The sequence below is a fragment of the Centroberyx affinis genome, unplaced genomic scaffold (assembly GCF_046629955.1).
Source record: "Centroberyx affinis isolate AG114_WGS23_722 - 3 ecotype Tasmania unplaced genomic scaffold, CSIRO-AGI_Caff_v1 ptg003285l_1, whole genome shotgun sequence".
Taxonomy (NCBI): Eukaryota; Metazoa; Chordata; class Actinopteri; order Beryciformes; family Berycidae; genus Centroberyx; species Centroberyx affinis.
In genome coordinates, this window is record NW_027281299.1 from 28,581 (window position 1) to 46,147 (window position 17,567).

General features: G+C 41.9%; 2 protein-coding genes across 3 annotated transcripts; one reads left to right on the forward strand and one right to left on the reverse strand.

Moving 5' to 3' along the window:
• The first annotated feature begins 240 nt into the window (after window positions 1-240).
• On the forward strand, window positions 241-8,873 carry LOC139660393 (cytohesin-2). 2 transcript variants are annotated; one of them, XM_071538529.1, is made up of 13 exons: window positions 241-414; window positions 2,306-2,456; window positions 3,171-3,237; window positions 3,318-3,436; window positions 3,526-3,606; window positions 3,801-3,913; window positions 4,020-4,168; window positions 4,321-4,432; window positions 4,950-4,952; window positions 5,107-5,183; window positions 5,363-5,434; window positions 5,529-5,683; window positions 6,057-8,873. In XM_071538529.1, exons 1-13 carry the CDS (start codon window positions 348-350, stop codon window positions 6,142-6,144), a joined length of 1,254 nt encoding a protein of 417 aa, XP_071394630.1. In that variant the 5' UTR covers window positions 241-347; the 3' UTR covers window positions 6,145-8,873. The 2 variants fall into 2 exon arrangements, with proteins under 2 accessions (XP_071394630.1, XP_071394629.1); XM_071538528.1 differs by lacking the exon at window positions 4,950-4,952.
• A 1,588-nt stretch (window positions 8,874-10,461) lies between these two features.
• On the reverse strand, window positions 10,462-15,452 carry LOC139660391 (neuronal pentraxin-2-like). Its single transcript, XM_071538527.1, has 5 exons — window positions 14,754-15,452; window positions 13,226-13,664; window positions 12,420-12,673; window positions 11,020-11,199; window positions 10,462-10,671 (listed from the first exon to the last, which is right to left on the reverse strand). The coding sequence occupies exons 1-5, from the start codon at window positions 15,450-15,452 to the stop codon at window positions 10,462-10,464; spliced, it is 1,782 nt and encodes a 593-aa protein (XP_071394628.1).
• Between the last annotated feature and the right edge of the window lie 2,115 nt (window positions 15,453-17,567).

A 17,567-nucleotide genomic window follows, 5' to 3' on the forward strand; every position in this document is an offset into this window, starting at 1 on the left:
GTGAACAATGTAAAAAAAAAAAAACATTCATCACATTCACATTCATCGTGATCATAAAAAATATTCATTCAAAAGCACTGACCTATTAATCTTTCATCATATATTTACAGCTTGTTTTCTATTTATATCAAACAATTTCATTATTGTGTAAAAATAAATTATTTTATTTTGAAAATAAATGACCGGAAGTAGCTGTACTCGTCAGCTCGAACGCCAGACACCACTTCCTGTGTCGCCACCTTCTTTGTCTCCGGCCCAAGATTTCGACACGAAGGATTGTTATCTATTTATTTCCCTATAATTTTGAGGATATATTTACACATATATCCATATTTTTCTGCTATTGAATGACAGTCGACTCTGAAATATTTATGCCTAAAAGCAAAGCGCCAAAAATGGATGACCTGGACTACAGTAAGTGGGCCTATTGCATTGCTAACAAGCTATTTGCATAAGCTATCGCTAGCAGACGTTAGCTAGCTATGTCGCTAGTTCATCAGCTTTTTGCTGAAATATGACAGTCAGTTCATTGAATATGTGAAATGAAACTGATTAATATAACTGATTTTGCTGTTTTCTCCAACAAGGATTACTAGCTGTAACCCACAAGCACCTATCTCGTTTCTTAAAGTAACGTTATCGCTAACTTAGCCTGACGCCAACTAAACATCGATTGTTTTCAGTGTGTACTGAGCTACGGCTAACGTCATGATGCTAACACTGTTGGACACTTCACGCTCTGCCTGACCAACTACATAAAAGCTTGTAAAAAAAAATACGCTTTGCTTATTGTGTTGGAGGCGTCCACCTCCTTTATTAAGACAGTATACATTGATCTCTTTGAAGCTAACATATAGCAAATCATCCATCACAGACTGTGTGGGCGTGGTTGGTGTTGAAGTGCAGCTGGTATTTTGCATAGTAAACAGTCGTCTGGGATATTGGTATTGCAGGCAGAGTGCTAACATGTTACACTGCGGCTCACAAGCTACACACTGTGAGCCATGCATGTAGTTAGTCCGCCTAACTTTTGATACATCATCTCTAGTTACATGCGGTAAATCTCTATGGTTCACCGGTAAAGTCGTGTTGAAAGGAATAGCGTTTGCTAAAGGCGTCCAGCATTTCATCCCGAGGTGAGAAATTGTCATAAAATGTGCATACCTCATACCTGAACAGCAGGTAATTTATAGTTACCTGTGTGTTCTCGCCAACTGCTGTTAAGTTTGTCCACTTTATTGCTATCACATTGGCCGTTTATATTCAATTGCTCCGTGTGTTGATTGTTTTTTTTGCTCTGGTCGGCATCCTAAAAAGTAGGGCCGCACAATTATTGGAATCAATGAAATATTCATTACTGCAATTTCTGAATAACAAGGCTGCATTTTTTAATCAGAGGAAATTGTGTTTCAGATGGGCCCTAAACAAAGTATTCTGGTTGTCTGCAGAATCTCTGGCCTACAAATAAAGTTTAATTTTATTCAAACTAAGAAAATTACACACACAATCACAACGGTTGTCAAATACACTGCACTATTGCACATTTACATAAAAATACATTTCCGAACTATCTCCAACCACCTCCAATATATATCTCAGAAATTCAGTATTTCAGGGAATATTTCAGAGTAAAATCCCTGCAGTCAAAGTTTCGGGCTGTTTGACATAAGTTTGTTTTTCTCCCTTGGCGCCTCATGTTTTGGAGTAGCTTTGTTGCCTTTCTCCCTGCGTCTCTGTTGAGTCCATAAAGATTGTATCCTCTTTAACTGGACTGTATCATAACTCAATCAATGGGCTGTGTGAATGCTCTGGTACATCTTGTTGCAATAACATATCATCAACCGAACCGGCTGACGCACTGTTTCCATTTGACCACACACACAACAATGTTTGGAATTGTTGAATGCCATTGATTTATATGAGTAGTCATTGTTGTGAAGGAAGAGGCTTTTGTCTGTACAAAATAGGAAGCACAAAGCACTTGGGGAAAACACTTGAACACGCTCACCCCATTTCTTTCCACTGCATATTTTACATATTCACCCTAGTTAACTTGAATCATTGCCTTTACTATCCCACTTCCCCTCTTCCTTTCCATTATTAAATATCAGTCACAGGAATTGGTCATAAATTCCAAGAACAATACAAGTCTTAAAATAGTTGTATTTAACGGGTATTTACAGTTACTAATACAGATGACTTGTTCTGTGAATTCTTTGGGTTGTTTGGGTGTTACTTGTTACTTAATTTGTTGCATCTGAAGTAGCAACAGTAATGATGTTATTCTTCTACTCTTCCTGTCCAGTCCCAGTAGACCTGAGCCCAGAGGAGCGCTCTGAGCTGGAGGACATCCGTAGGAGGAAGGGCGCCCTGCTGCAGGAGATCCAGAGGCTCCGAGAGGAGTTACGAGAGGCCATTTTAGAGGTGGAGGGATTGGAGACCAGCACAGAGGGCAGGTGAGAACAAAATACACAGTAACTACTGTAGCCTATATTCACACCACTTATCCAGCCAAAGTCTCCTTGTTAACGAGCTCACTGCTGTAAGGCATATTAAATTAAAACTATATTTGGCCTAGATTAAACAATTGGTTGTACCATAGCCCTCATACTCCTTTTAAATCGTGGGGAAAATTATACAGTATAATAGAGCAATACTTAGATATAGCAATACCCCACGCTAGTGTATTATCACATACAGGTATTGTGATATTTTTTAATATTTCAGTGTTATTAATGGAAGACCTTATAATGATGATCTGTGAAATTATCTTCTTAATAATGATCATTGAAAGTCTGAAAGGCCTTGAATTTCTGCTAGTAATTTGTTCATTGCTTTTAACTTCTAAGCACAGCTGTTTTCCATTTTATTGCCCAAAGGGATATTATTTCAGCTTTGGACTATAGTCAAATAAGTTGAACGATAACCTGCAGTGTGCCTCAGTGTCAAATTGCTCTACTTGCATTGCACATATTGCAGGATACTAGGATCCAATATTATCATCTCAAGTGACCCAAGTGCTGTGAAAATATTATACCAGGAGAGATCTGCAATTCTACTCTTTCCTCTTTAACTACCAAGCTATTAGCATTATTGATGGAGAGAGACATGATTTGAATGCTGCAAGATTAATTCATTCTCACTCTCCAGACTTTTCTTTTCTTCTACAGTAAAACTCTACAGAAAAGTAGGCATGTGGCAATGGGAAGGAAGAAATTCAACATGGATCCTAAAAAGGTAACATCCTTTAATGGTTGATTAGATCTTTCTCATGCTTTTTTAGTTGTGTGGTGACTGACTCTTTTCCCTCTCTGTAGGGCATAGTGTTTCTAGTGGAGAACGAGTTGCTCAGACACACCCCAGAGGACATTGCTCAGTTCCTCTACAAAGGAGAGGGCCTCAACAAGACCGCTATAGGAGATTACCTTGGAGAAAGGTGCCGGGTCTCTTGTAATATTTTTCTCCCCTCTTTCTCCTTACACTTTGGCCTTTTGTAACCATTCTCTCTCTGTTGCTGTGCTGCAGGGATGACTTCAACATCAAAGTTCTTCAGGCTTTCGTCGACCTCCATGAGTTCACTGATCTCAACCTTGTCCAGGCCCTCAGGTAAACTGCGTCCATGTTACGTTTTCCTGTTCTGCACCAAATGTCCTGTGGCATCCTGGTGTTCTCTGTGAAACAAACCTCTTGTCTAGTAGTGACTATTGCTCTGTTTGCTGTGTGTCTCTAGTTTGCATTAATTTCAGAGTTTGTTCTCTCTGACTTGACATAAACCCCTGACTTGTACCTGTCACCTGCAGACAATTCCTATGGAGTTTCCGTTTGCCTGGTGAAGCCCAGAAGATAGACAGAATGATGGAGGCCTTTGCTCAAAGATACTGCCACTGCAACCCCGGCGTCTTCCAGAGCACTGGTATACACACACACACACACACACACTCTGCATTTCATGTGCCTATCATTGTGCAGAACACAACTCACCGCTGCTGTGTTCTGTTGCATTTCTCCCCTGTTCCCAGACACGTGTTATGTGCTGTCATTTGCCATCATTATGTTGAACACCAGCCTCCATAACCCCAATGTGAGGGACAAGCCTGGAGTGGACCGCTTCATCTCAATGAACAGAGGCATCAACGAGGGAGGAGACCTGCCAGAGGACCTGCTTAGAGTATGGGGAGGGTCACACTGTTGTTCTCTATAGATGGCTAAATTAGGATGTTCTGGGGAAAGAGTCACAGTGGGGCAGTTAAAGCCACCCTAGTAATAAGAATAGGTGGTTGAGACTTTTCGTAAGCTCATTCTTTTATCGCATCCTTCCAGAATCTCTATGAAAGCATTAAAAACGAGCCCTTCAAGATCCCAGAGGATGATGGCAATGACCTGACACACACCTTCTTCAACCCTGACAGAGAGGGCTGGCTTCTCAAACTGGGTGAGTTGACGCCAGCGAGGCTTTGTGATTTTGTGGGGAACACTGCTACTGACACGTATGTTAGTGTTGCAGATGTAAGGAGTTTATACTGACCTGTTGTTAATGATGAATGTGATACATGCTGTGTGCTACTGTTCTCTGTTCTCTCCTAAGGCTTTGTGCTATGATGTACCCTCCTGTCTCTGAGGTTTACAATTAAGACCGCAATACGCTGGCACTTTGCTACTAATTGCGTTGCCAGCATACAGTATCGTGGCATTTGAACATTGCCATAGCATGATGGTGAAGCAGAGACGAGTTCAGCACTCACTTTCTTGCGAAATTTGATTGTTCTCTCTTGCATGGCGGGGCCTATAATCTGTTTGTCACTAATATCATCTCCCTTCCTCTCCTTCCCTCCCTCTCCTTTTCCACTCTCTTTCTCTATCTGTCAATTGTCTCCCTCTAAATCCTCTGGTCCCTGTTGTCTCTGCTTCTCCCTGATTTCCACACTCTACTGCCGCTGCTTGTTTCTCAGGAGGTATGTACTGGCAGAGTTGTTGTAGAAAAGAAGTTGTAGAAAAGTTAGCCACATTGAGCCTAATCAGCTGTAAGAATGTAGATTGTAGAGTACTATCCCTTTAACTTGGACCTCCTCCTCCTCTTATTGGCATGGCTGTATTCTTGTGTTTCAGGGGGACGGGTGAAAACCTGGAAACGGCGATGGTTCATTCTCACAGACAACTGCCTCTATTACTTTGAATACACCACAGTAAGTCTTTTTGCCAGTATGTCAAGTGTGACTGAATTTAACAATCGCACTCCTTGTAGATGCATCAGATGTGTTTACCCACGTTGATACGACTAATACACACAAAATTGAAGCCTTTATTGATGCTGAAACATACAGCTGGTACATAATGTGTTGTCTTTGTGTGTTTCTCTCCTCAGGATAAGGAGCCGAGAGGTATCATCCCCTTGGAGAACCTTAGCATCCGTGAGGTAGAAGACCCAAGGAAACCGGTAAGTTTGCATTCCCACTGAGCATTATACGGACATTATTGTTATTATTAGATTACAAACTCACAACGCAGTGTGTGTGCATTTCCGTTAACAGAACTGCTTTGAGCTGTACATCCCCAACAACCGCGGTCAGCTGATTAAGGCATGTAAGACGGAGGCGGATGGAAGAGTGGTGGAGGGGAACCATATGGTCTACCGCATCTCAGCTCCGACCCCCGAGGAGAAGGACGAGTGGATCCACAGCATTAAGTATGTAGCAGGCAGAGCACGGAAAAGGGAGGGTGATGTGGAAGGAAAATAGGGAGTAAAGTTAGACCAGACTGTTGACAAAAAGTGTCCTCTGATGTTCCTAATTGCTAAGCTTAATATTTATATATATTTCTCACCTTATCAAGAAATATTTCAAGCACTGCGCGCATGTATCTTTGAATAATACACATGCAAGCATTTAGATACATGTGCCTATGTGCATGTATATGTGCCTTTAGTCTTATAATTTTGGGGTGATCCACCTCACTCAGTAGTGTTATTTGTTTTTTTTAACAAATATTCAGTAATCAGACTGGCTCCATACCAAGGCTCTGTTCTTCGGTCTCATTTCTTTATCTGTCCATCTCTCCAGTTCTGCTGTCAGTGTGGATCCCTTCTATGAAATGCTTGCTGCCAGGAAGAAACGTATATCCCTGAAGAAGAAGGAGGAGCAACCATAGATAATTCCCTTCACTCATTTTTCCCTTTTCCTCCTCTGTCCTTCTCATCTCTCATTCCAACATGGGGCAAATGTTTGTTTGTCCCTACTCCTGCCTTCCTGTTCATACATTCTGTTACCCCACCTCCCCCCTTTCCAGCATGTCCTCTCTCTGATGTGAGGACTTTTCCTCTCCTGTCTATAAGACTTTTGAAAGGCACATTCAGAGTGAAGAACTCATCCACTGTGGCTGCCTCTACTACCTTGGTTCTTACACTACTGCTATGATATACACCTGACACACTACAGCCAGAGCACACTGTCTGTCCCCTCTTCTCACCACATTCCTCTCCTGTTTGACATATAAGTGAACTGTGAAATTTGTATTATTCAGGGTAGCAAGCGCCTCTAGTACTCTTGAAATATTCTTTCACATTTATAGATGGCATCTCAATGGTCCAGAGAAGTCACCTTACTTCATTGTGCTTCCCCAGGATAAAATGTGAAATCACTATTAATTTGCTTCCAATTGGTGTAGTTAAAAGAGAATTGAGGAATCAATTGAAGTAAAGGATATGAACAAAGCGGCATTTAACTTTAGATTATTGAGATGTGCCTATTGTTTTCTATTGTACTCTTAATGGCTTTGCTACAGGTTAGTATATATACATTGGCATTATAAAAGTCACGCTTGAATACTGTAACCATTCTGTGAGGAAAATGTCACTGTTCATTGCTGTTTCTATTTACAAACGGTTTATATAGCCTAGTTACTGTCGGTCTTAATTCAAATACGGTCTGCTCTCAAGGCAAATTTTGGTTGCCATATTTGCAAAATTAGTGAACACAGTGATAAGCAGCTTCTCTTTGGAGATAGCTGCTTGTGTTGGCTTACTGAGACAAGATATATTTCTTAGTAACATGTATGAGCAATAGTGGAGTAGGGTACCATGGTACTAAATAATCAGTGGCTTGTTATAATGCCTTTATAACACTAAATTGAGCCATGAGTTATCCTCATGTCCTCTCAGACTCAATGTTATGGCATGCCACAAATGATTTTCTTCTTGCTCAAGACGAACACTGCTAGGTGAACACCGACATCTTTCTCACTAGTAATAACTCTCTTTCAGACATTTAACTGTTAAACCCAGGTCTATACGCTATAGTGAGTTTCAAGAAATTACAACGGCAGCTTATTATAATGTATACTTTTTTGTAAATAGATGTTAGCATATTTGTTTACAACACACATAGAAATGATTTAATTTATTCTTTATTTTTTGTTAAAATCAGGTTTTTGTACAAGCTACTGTAGGACTGCATGTTGATGAATCAAGGCATCTGTCAAAGGTACTCATGGACCATGGATTCATGCTAGTATTGGGTGCATTGATTTGAGAAGTGTTAGTGTTCCCTGTTGACTGAAAAACTGTCAGTTTCATGACTGAGCAGTTGAGGTGGAAGTTAATCTTATCCATAAAGTTAATTATCCTATTCAATTTCATTTACTTCTGGAGAATGAGAAGATGTTTTGTCAATGGCTCGGAGAAGTTTTGGAGGCTGATTTCACCCTGATATAACCCAGTTGGTGCTGGAGGGAATCAGACTTAGAAAGCACAAGCAGTGAGCGGTTTCAGTCTGTTGAAGTAGCATCCTCTTTGTTTCCTTGACCGCTCAATGTCCACAAGAAGTAAAAAGAAGCTGATCATAATAGGTGAATTAGAAACCTTTCATCATATACTACAACTAAAAAGCCAGGAGATTTCACTTGGTGATTAAATTGAAATGACAACAAAACAAGGAACACTAATAAATCTTTCATTCATTATGTAATAGTTAAATTATTCAAATGTAATGAATCAGTAACAATGTTAGATTTGTGTCTAATGATACATTTGCCTGACTTGCCCCATAGATATTTAATTATTTGCAATAGTTTGATTATAAAATTGACATTTTTAGATGTTAGGAAAGACTGCAGCGCTACAATAATTGTCTACTGCACTTTATCAATTTTAGCATTTTGGAGATCTTTCAAATGCTGTTATTTTGACTGACTATACTCACACTATTTAGCACCCTCTATTGGTGATCAAACAACACTACAGCATCTTCAAGGGGTGCACCATGAACTGTCAACAACAATGATTAAGTATTCTGACCAACATGATGTATTTGTTAAGCTTCATGTGCGCCCCTGATGAAGAACATTTTGCATGAAGGTGAATGGGGTCTTTTCTCTGTGATCACAAACTGTGGAGGCAAGCCTTGTGTTTGTGTTTTTAGGACGTAGCATCTGATTGGTCCTTGAACTACAGATCCAGGATTGCCTTTTTACTCTTCCCATTGCTTTCCAAAAGCATCAATCTAACAAAGTCCTAACTTTATATATTACTGTAGTTGTGAGCAACTGCTCAAACACTGCTTCCGCACGTCACATGGACTCTGTAGGCTTACACTCTCTGGGTATTCTTGAAGTGCAAAGTTGCCAAAAAATTGTTGGGACATCAAATGTTTTCACTCAACAAAACGTGACCACTGAAATGATCAGACACAGGACTGAAACTGGGCCTATATTTCTGATTCCATGACCCCACGACCACCTCTTTCAGAAAATGTGTTTATTTTGTATTTATTTATTTTTATTTACTGCGAGGTGAAGATGGATAGATCATCTGTAAATGTAGCAAAACAGAAACCACGGTACATTGGTGCCAGTAAACTACTGTGTAACAATAAAAAGTGAACCGAGATGATGGATTGGTGTATGTGTTTTTTATTCATCAAACTGGTTCAGAGAATTTGCCTACTTTTACACTAGGTTGTGGTTCTGTCTCTTTTAGCAGTGAGATAAAGTTGTTGACTTCAGTTCATTGATACAATATCTTTCTATATCTTTGTAGGTGCTGCTGTTATTTCAGCGATCCTTTAAGTCCTTTGGAGATTGTTAATTGTGGAAGGTTTTTCAAGGTGCTGCAGGTGTCACTGTGTCTCTGTGTTTGGTTCGGTTTGACTTAAGGAAGTCTGATGGGAATAGACTAATCACTGGATCCTCTCTGTGGCAGCCTGCACAGCAGTGAGCCAGAAAAGCTATTTGGGGCCAACTGGCTGTAGAAGATGTGAATGCATGTCTGACTGGGATTTAAATCAGGACAGGGATTTAAGATGCTTGCTCACCTGTATCAGGTTTGTGTTCAAAGCCCATAGAGAATGAAAAACTAGGACATGGATCTTAACACATTTTTGTTTATTTAGTGTCAAAATACTGTTCAAAGAATAACTTCAAGAAACAATGGCAGACAAAGTTTTAACCTGGCTAATGTAATACAATATTTCAAAGATTTATGTACAAGAATAAATATACAGTCAAGGCCAGATCATTTAAGCAATCACAAAGCTACAAAACAAATACTCCATTACAAGAAATGTATAACAAATAGTACATACTGTGTTATGCCATATTTCAAAATGATAACATCTAATGGATTGTCAAAGAAATGTGAGAAATCTTATGAACAAAACAAACAAAATGCTTTTGAATGCATTTTAGAGGATATAAAAGTTGTGAAAAGGAGTCCATGTAATCATTGTAAAAGCAGCAGAATCTTTAAAATTGTGTAACCTAAGTGATTCCTGTCAAGCAATTATCATGGTCAGGCTCTCCATCAAGTCTCATGAAATATAATGAATGGCATTATATCAATAAAACATGATCAATCTATGATACACAGGTTAATAAAAAATATAAAACGGGCAAAACAAATTAATTCTAGTTTCTTTGGTAAATTAGCTGTATCTTCCATGGAAACCTCCTTAAAAGAGAATCCAGAGCACAAATTGATCCCCCAGCACACTTCTCAGTGTCTCTTCCCTCATTCAAAACTAACAACATAAGTCACTTCACCACGCAGACAAGAGAACCATGAGGCCTGCTAATGTCATTATAAGGGACCCTACAATATCTAGTCTTATTAACAATATGACAATATGTCACATACAGTATATTACTCGCTTGTGCGTTTAAAATAAAACACTAAGTCATCATTACATTGGATAGTGGCTCACAACTAAGGCCCAAGAACACTAAGTTCCTACACAGTATCTGTAAATACAGATTAATCATGTAATAAAAACACTTTAATTTTGTTTTTAAGAAAAAGTCACTGGTTGAGTTAAAAGGAAGGCATTGATTCAGAATTCAGAAGAAAGTCAGTGAGACTTGTGTTTTATCCTTCAGTTCCCTTCACTTTCTGTCGCTGCTGTTTGATGATGAACTGTCTCAGTGAGTTCCAGGATTTCTCCAAGGCGTCTCCACGGCGTTCACCGGCGGTTACCCTCAGTGACAGGGATCAAAGGGGTATTTTGTGACGCCTCCGTGCAGCTCCACCTCCGTCTCGGACCAAGCAATGACATCACCGCTGAGGTGGCTGCCGCAGGAGGCCAAGCTGTAGATGTCACTGGCGCTCAGGACGTGTGACCACATGTGCAGGTCCGAGATCTCACCCACGAATGACTGAGTTGCATCAAAGCGACCTCCCAGAGTGTCCTGAGGAGAGAAGAGGTACAGTTAAAATCTAACTTTTAGCACCGTTCTCATAGCTTTTTTTCATAAACTTGCAGCACATACGGGAGACATGAGAATAGTCAGCATTTCAGCTCAACGTGTTTGAGAAATAAGTATGTAAAACAGAATCAGTTAAATGGTACCTGAACTGTGGCGTTTAGATCAGATACACATGTAGGTTTAGAAACTTCCCACCACACTGATTTTTGCAATAATTAAATTATATGAAGAAGCCTATTGCAGAATAACACCAAACTCCCTCACAGGTCTCAACTCAGGCTGTAAAGGTTTATGTCTGTATCTACGGAGAATGGCTCTCTCAGTCTTTACCTGCTCCTGTCCGAGGATGAAGACCCCTCCAGGTCTGATGGGGTGCCAGGCTGACAGGTTCTCCCCGGACCCCCTCTGCACCCCGTCCTGGAAGACCTCCCACTGACCGTCCCGCGTCGACCACGTCACACACACATGGTGCCACTTCCCATCGCTCAGAGACAGGGGCAGCGTCACCGCCTGGGGACGGGATGGTCAAGATGGTGAGGCACTACAGTAAACATGTCCTGTGATAATACAGTTCAGTGCAGAAGTTATGAACATAGAGTTTGTTAATGAACAGTATGTCCGTCCCTGTGGCTGCTGCTGTCCATTCAACTCACCAACCAGTCAGAAACAAAAGATAGCACCCAGGTCAACTTTTCAGAAATCAAGAGCACTCAATCATTTTACGCAGATTGGAGTTTTAGTAAGATGTTTCACAGAGGTTCACAGAATTTCAGAGCACAAGTTAGCTAACTGGCAAACTTGAATGGCAAAGAAGGAACACTACAAAAAAAAAATACAAAACAAGGGACACTAATATTACCCTTCATGACCATAGCATTCATGATCGTCTAGGGTCAGTAGCTACCTAAATAGCTGCAGTTTGAACTTGGAAGGTCAGCTAGGCCAGTGACTCTCAACATTTTCCATATTAAGGACCCCTAATTTCGTACACATTAGGGCCACAGACCCCCATCTGAGAATATTTTTTATTGTTAGATATGATTTTGTCAGAATTCCATCCACCCTCTGGAACCCCATCAAGGACCCTTGGTGGTCCCTGGACCCCATGTTGAGAACCACTGAGCTAGGCTAACTAGCTAAACTTAATAACTTAATATGACTTGACTGCATTTTTTCAGTTCATTGCAAGAGTTTTAGGCTTCATAATATTAGCTACCTCCTCTCTTACCCTTTACTTTTTTCACTGAGTTTCAGTCTAATGTAACTTAGCCAGAAAAACTGCCCATTAAAGTTTGTCTCAGCTGATGAGATATTTCTGCCAGAGCAGCTCTGCCTCAGAGAAATGTTTGTGTAAGGGTGTAACTAAAATTTTCTCATTTTACACACACTGTATTTAGGAGGCGCAGAGAGCAGCTGAAACCCTGGAGCAAGTATCTAAAGGTTCAGTGTCTTGCTCAAGATCACTTCAAGAGCGATCTGTCAACAACTGACTGCCTTGCCAAGGCAGTAGTTATATACTGAGCAATAAATTAGCTCAAAGGCCTTAAGTCAACAGGTTCTGTCGTACCACTGTCCCCTCCTATAAATTCATCCGTCTTAATGATGTGACATCTTAGAAGTTAAGAAGCAGCTTAGACAGCAGGTGGAGGCAGAGTCTTGGCTCAAAACACTGTCGCCACATACAGAGTTTAACTCAGAGGAGCTCTACAGGCTCAGTTTTCCTCTCTCACCTTGTCGTCTATCAGCAGCTCCATGGGGTTGTTGCCCCACTCAATGAGCACCAGTTCGTTGGCCTGTCCAGGTACAGAGTAGGAGAAGGGCGTCCCCAGGCCGGGCCCCACACCAGCCTTGATCCACAGACACAAGGTCAGAGCGAAGATCTCATGAAGCAGGGTCTTCTTCACTCGCCCGTACATGTAGTTGGTTCTCATGGGGAAGCCAATCTGGAAGGCATCAGGACTTTTGGTTTTCTTCCTGCTGGAACCTGTTAATGAAGAACACCATCATTACTGTCTTGAATAGGGGATATACACAACTCATTATCAGCTATTAATAGTGACTGCATGCTATAATGTGGCTAGCAGGGTTGGGGTCAATACATGAATTAACCAATTCAACTGAGGACTTTGAATTGGAATTTCAGGAAGTTGAAATGAAATTCTGTAAAACATGTTTTTTGTCACATATCTGAGATTACACCTAGTGTATATTGTCAATATCATAAAATGTTAAAGAGACCTTTCAGGTGGTATTTGATGTATAATGTTATTGTAATACATACATTATGATTAAATGTATTTGATTTGTTTAACTGTCTTTTATTTGATTCATAATGTTTGATTTATAATGTTTAGTCAAGACAACCTCTCTTAGAAGTGGAATTTCATGAAATTTAATGGAATTAAATTCTGTTTCCTGTCAGCTGGGTGCAATTCTAATTCCAATTCCAACTCCAGGAATTGAATTTGAATTTACCATGCATTCTCAGTTCAATTCATGAATGTCTCTGACCCTGGTGGCTGGAGTGGCTGTGTACCTGTGAGGTGCAGCTGACTCAGCATTGTTTCCAGTTTATTTGCGTGAAACCCTGAGCGGGACCCCGGCGCTCTGTATCCCGTGCGTGGCAAGTAACCATGAGTATCTGCTTCGTTACTGTGGCGATCATCATCATGATGGCCGTCATCATGGTCGTCATGGTCGCCATCGGCGTCATGGTGGTCATCATCATCATCAGTGCGGCTGTCATCGTGACGGTCGTTGTCTTGGTGGCTGTCATCGTGTCCGTCTTCATGGCGGTCGTTGTGGTGATCATCGTCATGGTGGTCTCCGTCATCATGGTGACTGCTGTCATCGTCGTGGTGATCTGGGCTGCTGAGGGCCGCAGTGCGGTGCTGCAGCTGCTGCTCCAGAGCGCCGATCTTCCTCTGGAGCAGCTCTTTCAGAGAGCTGGAGTATGTAGTAGATGTGTTCCTCTTCTGCAGAAATAACACCATACCTTGTTATGGAAATTTACATCCTTTCTATCAGGTCAGAGTGAAAAATGCATTTGTTAAAAATATGTTTCTTAATCCCTGTGGTTCCTACTTAATACAGAGAGGACACAGCTGATGTTTGGTATGGACACACACTTGAACCTCAAGCTCAAGGAGTCATGTGCTGGTTTGACACTCACAAGTCTTAGAGAGCATTTTGTGTGCTTCGTGTCATTGCCCTGCTAATGACGCAGTTAACAATGTTGTGTTGTTGAATGTAATAGTCAATTATGCTTTGAGGCTCTGTGGGGCATCTACCCTATTTTGTCTGCTGCTGTCACATTCATTGTGTATGTGTCTTCCTGTATCTGCCTCTGTCTCTCTCCCTGCCAGGTAATCCAGGCTTTGTCCCGCTGCATGCCCTGATTACCAGTCTGTCAAGGGAGATCATGATAATTGACACTGATCTTAGACCTGTGCCCCCCCACAGCCCCTGACATCTGTCTGTGATCACGATCCAAGAAAGAGAGCGCATGGAAGATTGATTAATAGAGACATTATGGATGAATGTGCCAACAGACAGATAGAAACAGGGATTAACTGAGGAACCGAATAAATTAAGAGAAAGCAAGAATCACTGTAAGACAACCAAATTTACAACAAATCCAAATGTGCCCAATCCACTGTGACCTTGTGCTACATCCCTGTCTTTACCAGATCAGACAGTGACGTCCATCTCTGATTCGGCTGCTACCCACTTAGTCAATCAATCAGGCAGCTTCCTTGCCAATGTAGTAGCTTTATGTGACTAAGTAATTCATTATTCCTTTGTCTTCAGTGCGTAGTGTACATACTATTTTGGGACTTGTGTTGATTATTCAATTAACAATCCTCTGACGACAGCATAACTGCATCCAGGCCTCCGTCTCTCTACCTCTCCCTCATTTCTCAGCTATAGTTCATATATTTTGAACTCATTTTTTTCATTTTTATCCATATCGCTTTTTCTTTTTTTTTCCCATAGTTGTGTTCTACAGTTCTCTTTATTTGCGAGTACAAAGTTAAACAAAGTTTACTCCTCTCGCTGCTCACCTGCAAGTTGTCCAGCCTCTCCTTCAGTGCCTGTAGCATCCTCTCCATCTGCTCCGGTGATGATGTTATGTCCCCTAGTGTCATGTGTTTATCCTTCCCTTGGTTGTTGTTGCTATGCCCTCCGTCTGACCGGTGCCCCCCCATGGAGGGGTAGTGTGGCGAGTCCGGTATGAGGTTGCCGTTTCCATGGTGGCCTGGCTGGTTGCTATAGTGCCCGCTGTCGGTGTACGTGTGAGGACTGCCTGCCCCTCCTTGGTGGGGGTGTGAAGCCGTGCCGTGGTGCTCGTCGTGAGCCGTCACGCCCCGTCCGAAGCCCTCGCACAGGGTGAGCTTGGCCGTCAGCTCCCGGATGGTCTCCCTCTGGTCCAGGATGGTCTCCTTCTGCTGGACAAGGCTCTCCCTGAGGTGGAGGATGGTGGCTTTGGCTTCCTCTGTCGCCCCCCACCAGCCGGTAGGAGGCCCCCCTAGTGTGCTTTGATGCCCTGGTCCGCTGGGCCCCGACCCCCCCATGCCAGGCCCCGCAGGGGGGAAGCAGGCGGGGTCTGCGTCCACTGGAATAGGGGTGCACACAAAGCGGGGGTGGGCTCCATAGTCATAGTCCGACCCTGAACTAGCAGAGGCAGGGCAGAGGAGTGAAAGTATGGAGAGCACAATAAGGATAAGGGAGGTGAACAGGTGTAGAGACTGAGAGTTCCTCATGCTTCCTATCTACAGTTGGCTTCACTTCAAGATGTGTGATGCCACTTGAAGTAAAGGTTACGTTGATATTTTTGTTGCTGTAACGGTGGCATCGGAGAGCAAGAGAACAAAGAAGACTGGCAACAATATTTCCATCCACTTAGTATTCACAGATCTGTAAGGATTTAATTGAAATTACAGTTTTCTGGTCAAAATTGTATCCTCCTTGGTTGTGTGAGAGAATTGTTATTGTTATCCTGGATGTCGTCTTGTGTGTTGCTGGAGAATGGAATAACCCTGTAAAACAAAACATCAGAGGTTAGATCATGGTGTTTTAGCAGCATCTATTAGCAGTAATCTGAGAATAAATGTGCTTGTTGCTGCTCGTGGTTTAGGCTATGATAGACTGCCCATTCTCTTTAAAACAAAAACAAACAAAAAAACAAGGTTTCTGAGGAAAGACACCTTTAGTCTGGTCTGACAAACATGAAGTCTCTCAGGTTCTTAGCAGGACCTGATGGTGGATTAACGCCGCCTCAGCACAATGTCTCTGGCCCCAGTTAGCTGCTCCTGTCTGCCCACTAACCTTACATGGCATGTGCCAAAGCAACAAGGAAGCCCTCCACTCAAGGATTAGTCACAAGTCAGAGGTGTGACACCCTGACCAGCACAAGGCTCCTATATAAGTGATATGTGGGCCACATTTTCATTGGTACCTTACATGGGAGTCGCTGGGACAGCTCTGATTTTGTGAACCCCACAGTGAGCCACAGTCTATTTGCTGTTAAACAAGAGTTTTATAGCAGCACAGACTAGTAGAGGAGGCAGTAGATCTGTGTATTTCTTCTCAAAGGCCAATTCATTAATTGGATTTGGGTGTTAGTGAAGGGATTGCCCTGGTAGACGATGAAAACACAGAGGATTGTTGTATACAGCAGATGGAACCAACACAGAAGAGAGTTCTGTTAAGCTCAAATGTATTTCTAGATAAGGTTTGTGGATGCATACTGCATAATAATACTGTTTTATTATTTTCAAAAACAGTAGGACTGGACATCCCGGTGGCTTAGTGGTCCAAGACGAACACCATGTAAACGCCCTGGGTTTGAATTTGGCCTTCATTGCATGTCATCCCAATCTTTCCTGTCTGTCTCTACTTTGATCTGTCTAATAAAGGGGAAAATAATAATAATAATAAAAACAGCAGGACTACCATAAAACTTTCTCTTTTTGTGGTTCCATGTTATATACTTTATACTATGTGTCTTTATCATAGAGAGTTGGTCATGTAAGACTAGGTCTGTGACAAGACATCTTTGAGCACTGTAACACGTTCTTTATTATTTCAAGTGCCACGTGATGTGAGCTAAACCTCACGCACCACCTGTGGCTTCTATAGTGGCCAGCCTCTTCCATGGGGTTTGCGTGCACATGTGTGTGTGTGTGTGTGTGTGTGTGTGTGTGTGTGTGTGTGTGTGCACGCGCATATGGTATGTGCCATGTGCTTGGGTAAACTTTTTGCTTGACAGTTGATACATGATTCACTGTAACTGATCAACAATCCCTTGTTTTGTAAACTTCTTTTTGTAACACTCTCCTTCCCAATCCCAAGGGTTTTCCTCAGCTTGGGAAACAGCCTGATTGTAAAGGGGTAGCTTGTCTCTGTCATTCCTGCTGATCCCTGTGATTCACGGGGCTTAGAAGAGAGACAGATGGTCGAGGTATAGAACCATGTCACGCCCAATCGCCACCATTTAGCCCTAAGTTTATTATCACCCACAGGTCACTCAATTAACCTAATTGCCAACAGTTGTTGGGCTAATTTAGTCAGAGATAAGTGGGCTTCCTCAGCCTTGCATGCTTGTCTGTGTGTGTGTGTGTGTGTGTGTAGGTAATCCATGAGTGCTGGTTTAGAAATACTGGGATTGTGCACCATGCCAGCACCATATGGCCAAAGCGGATATTAAAGTAGTGTGATTAGTCCCAAATTAAAAGCTGACAACTGCAATTAGCCCACAGTTGACCCTAACAAAATAAAGCACTCACCATTTGTAAACAAAGGAGAGGACAGAATCTCTCTAGACAGAGGATTTGGACAGTCCATTGTTGATACTCAGCTATCAGGTGACAAAAAGT

Bases quoted from the DNA above. Each gene is read 5' to 3' on its own strand.
- LOC139660393 (XM_071538529.1), top strand. From the start codon at position 348: ATGACAGTCGACTCTGAAATATTTATGCCTAAAAGCAAAGCGCCAAAA. The intron at 3,607-3,800 runs GTAAACTGCGTC...TGTCACCTGCAG, and splicing joins AACCTTGTCCAGGCCCTCAG to ACAATTCCTATGGAGTTTCC. The intron at 5,684-6,056 runs GTATGTAGCAGG...CCATCTCTCCAG, and splicing joins GAGTGGATCCACAGCATTAA to TTCTGCTGTCAGTGTGGATC.
- LOC139660391 (XM_071538527.1), bottom strand. From the start codon at position 15,452: ATGAGGAACTCTCAGTCTCTACACCTGTTCACCTCCCTTATCCTTATT. The intron at 13,665-14,753 runs GTGAGCAGCGAG...TTATTTCTGCAG, and splicing joins AGAGGCTGGACAACTTGCAG to AAGAGGAACACATCTACTAC. The intron at 12,674-13,225 runs GTACACAGCCAC...CTTCATTAACAG, and splicing joins GAGTCAGCTGCACCTCACAG to GTTCCAGCAGGAAGAAAACC.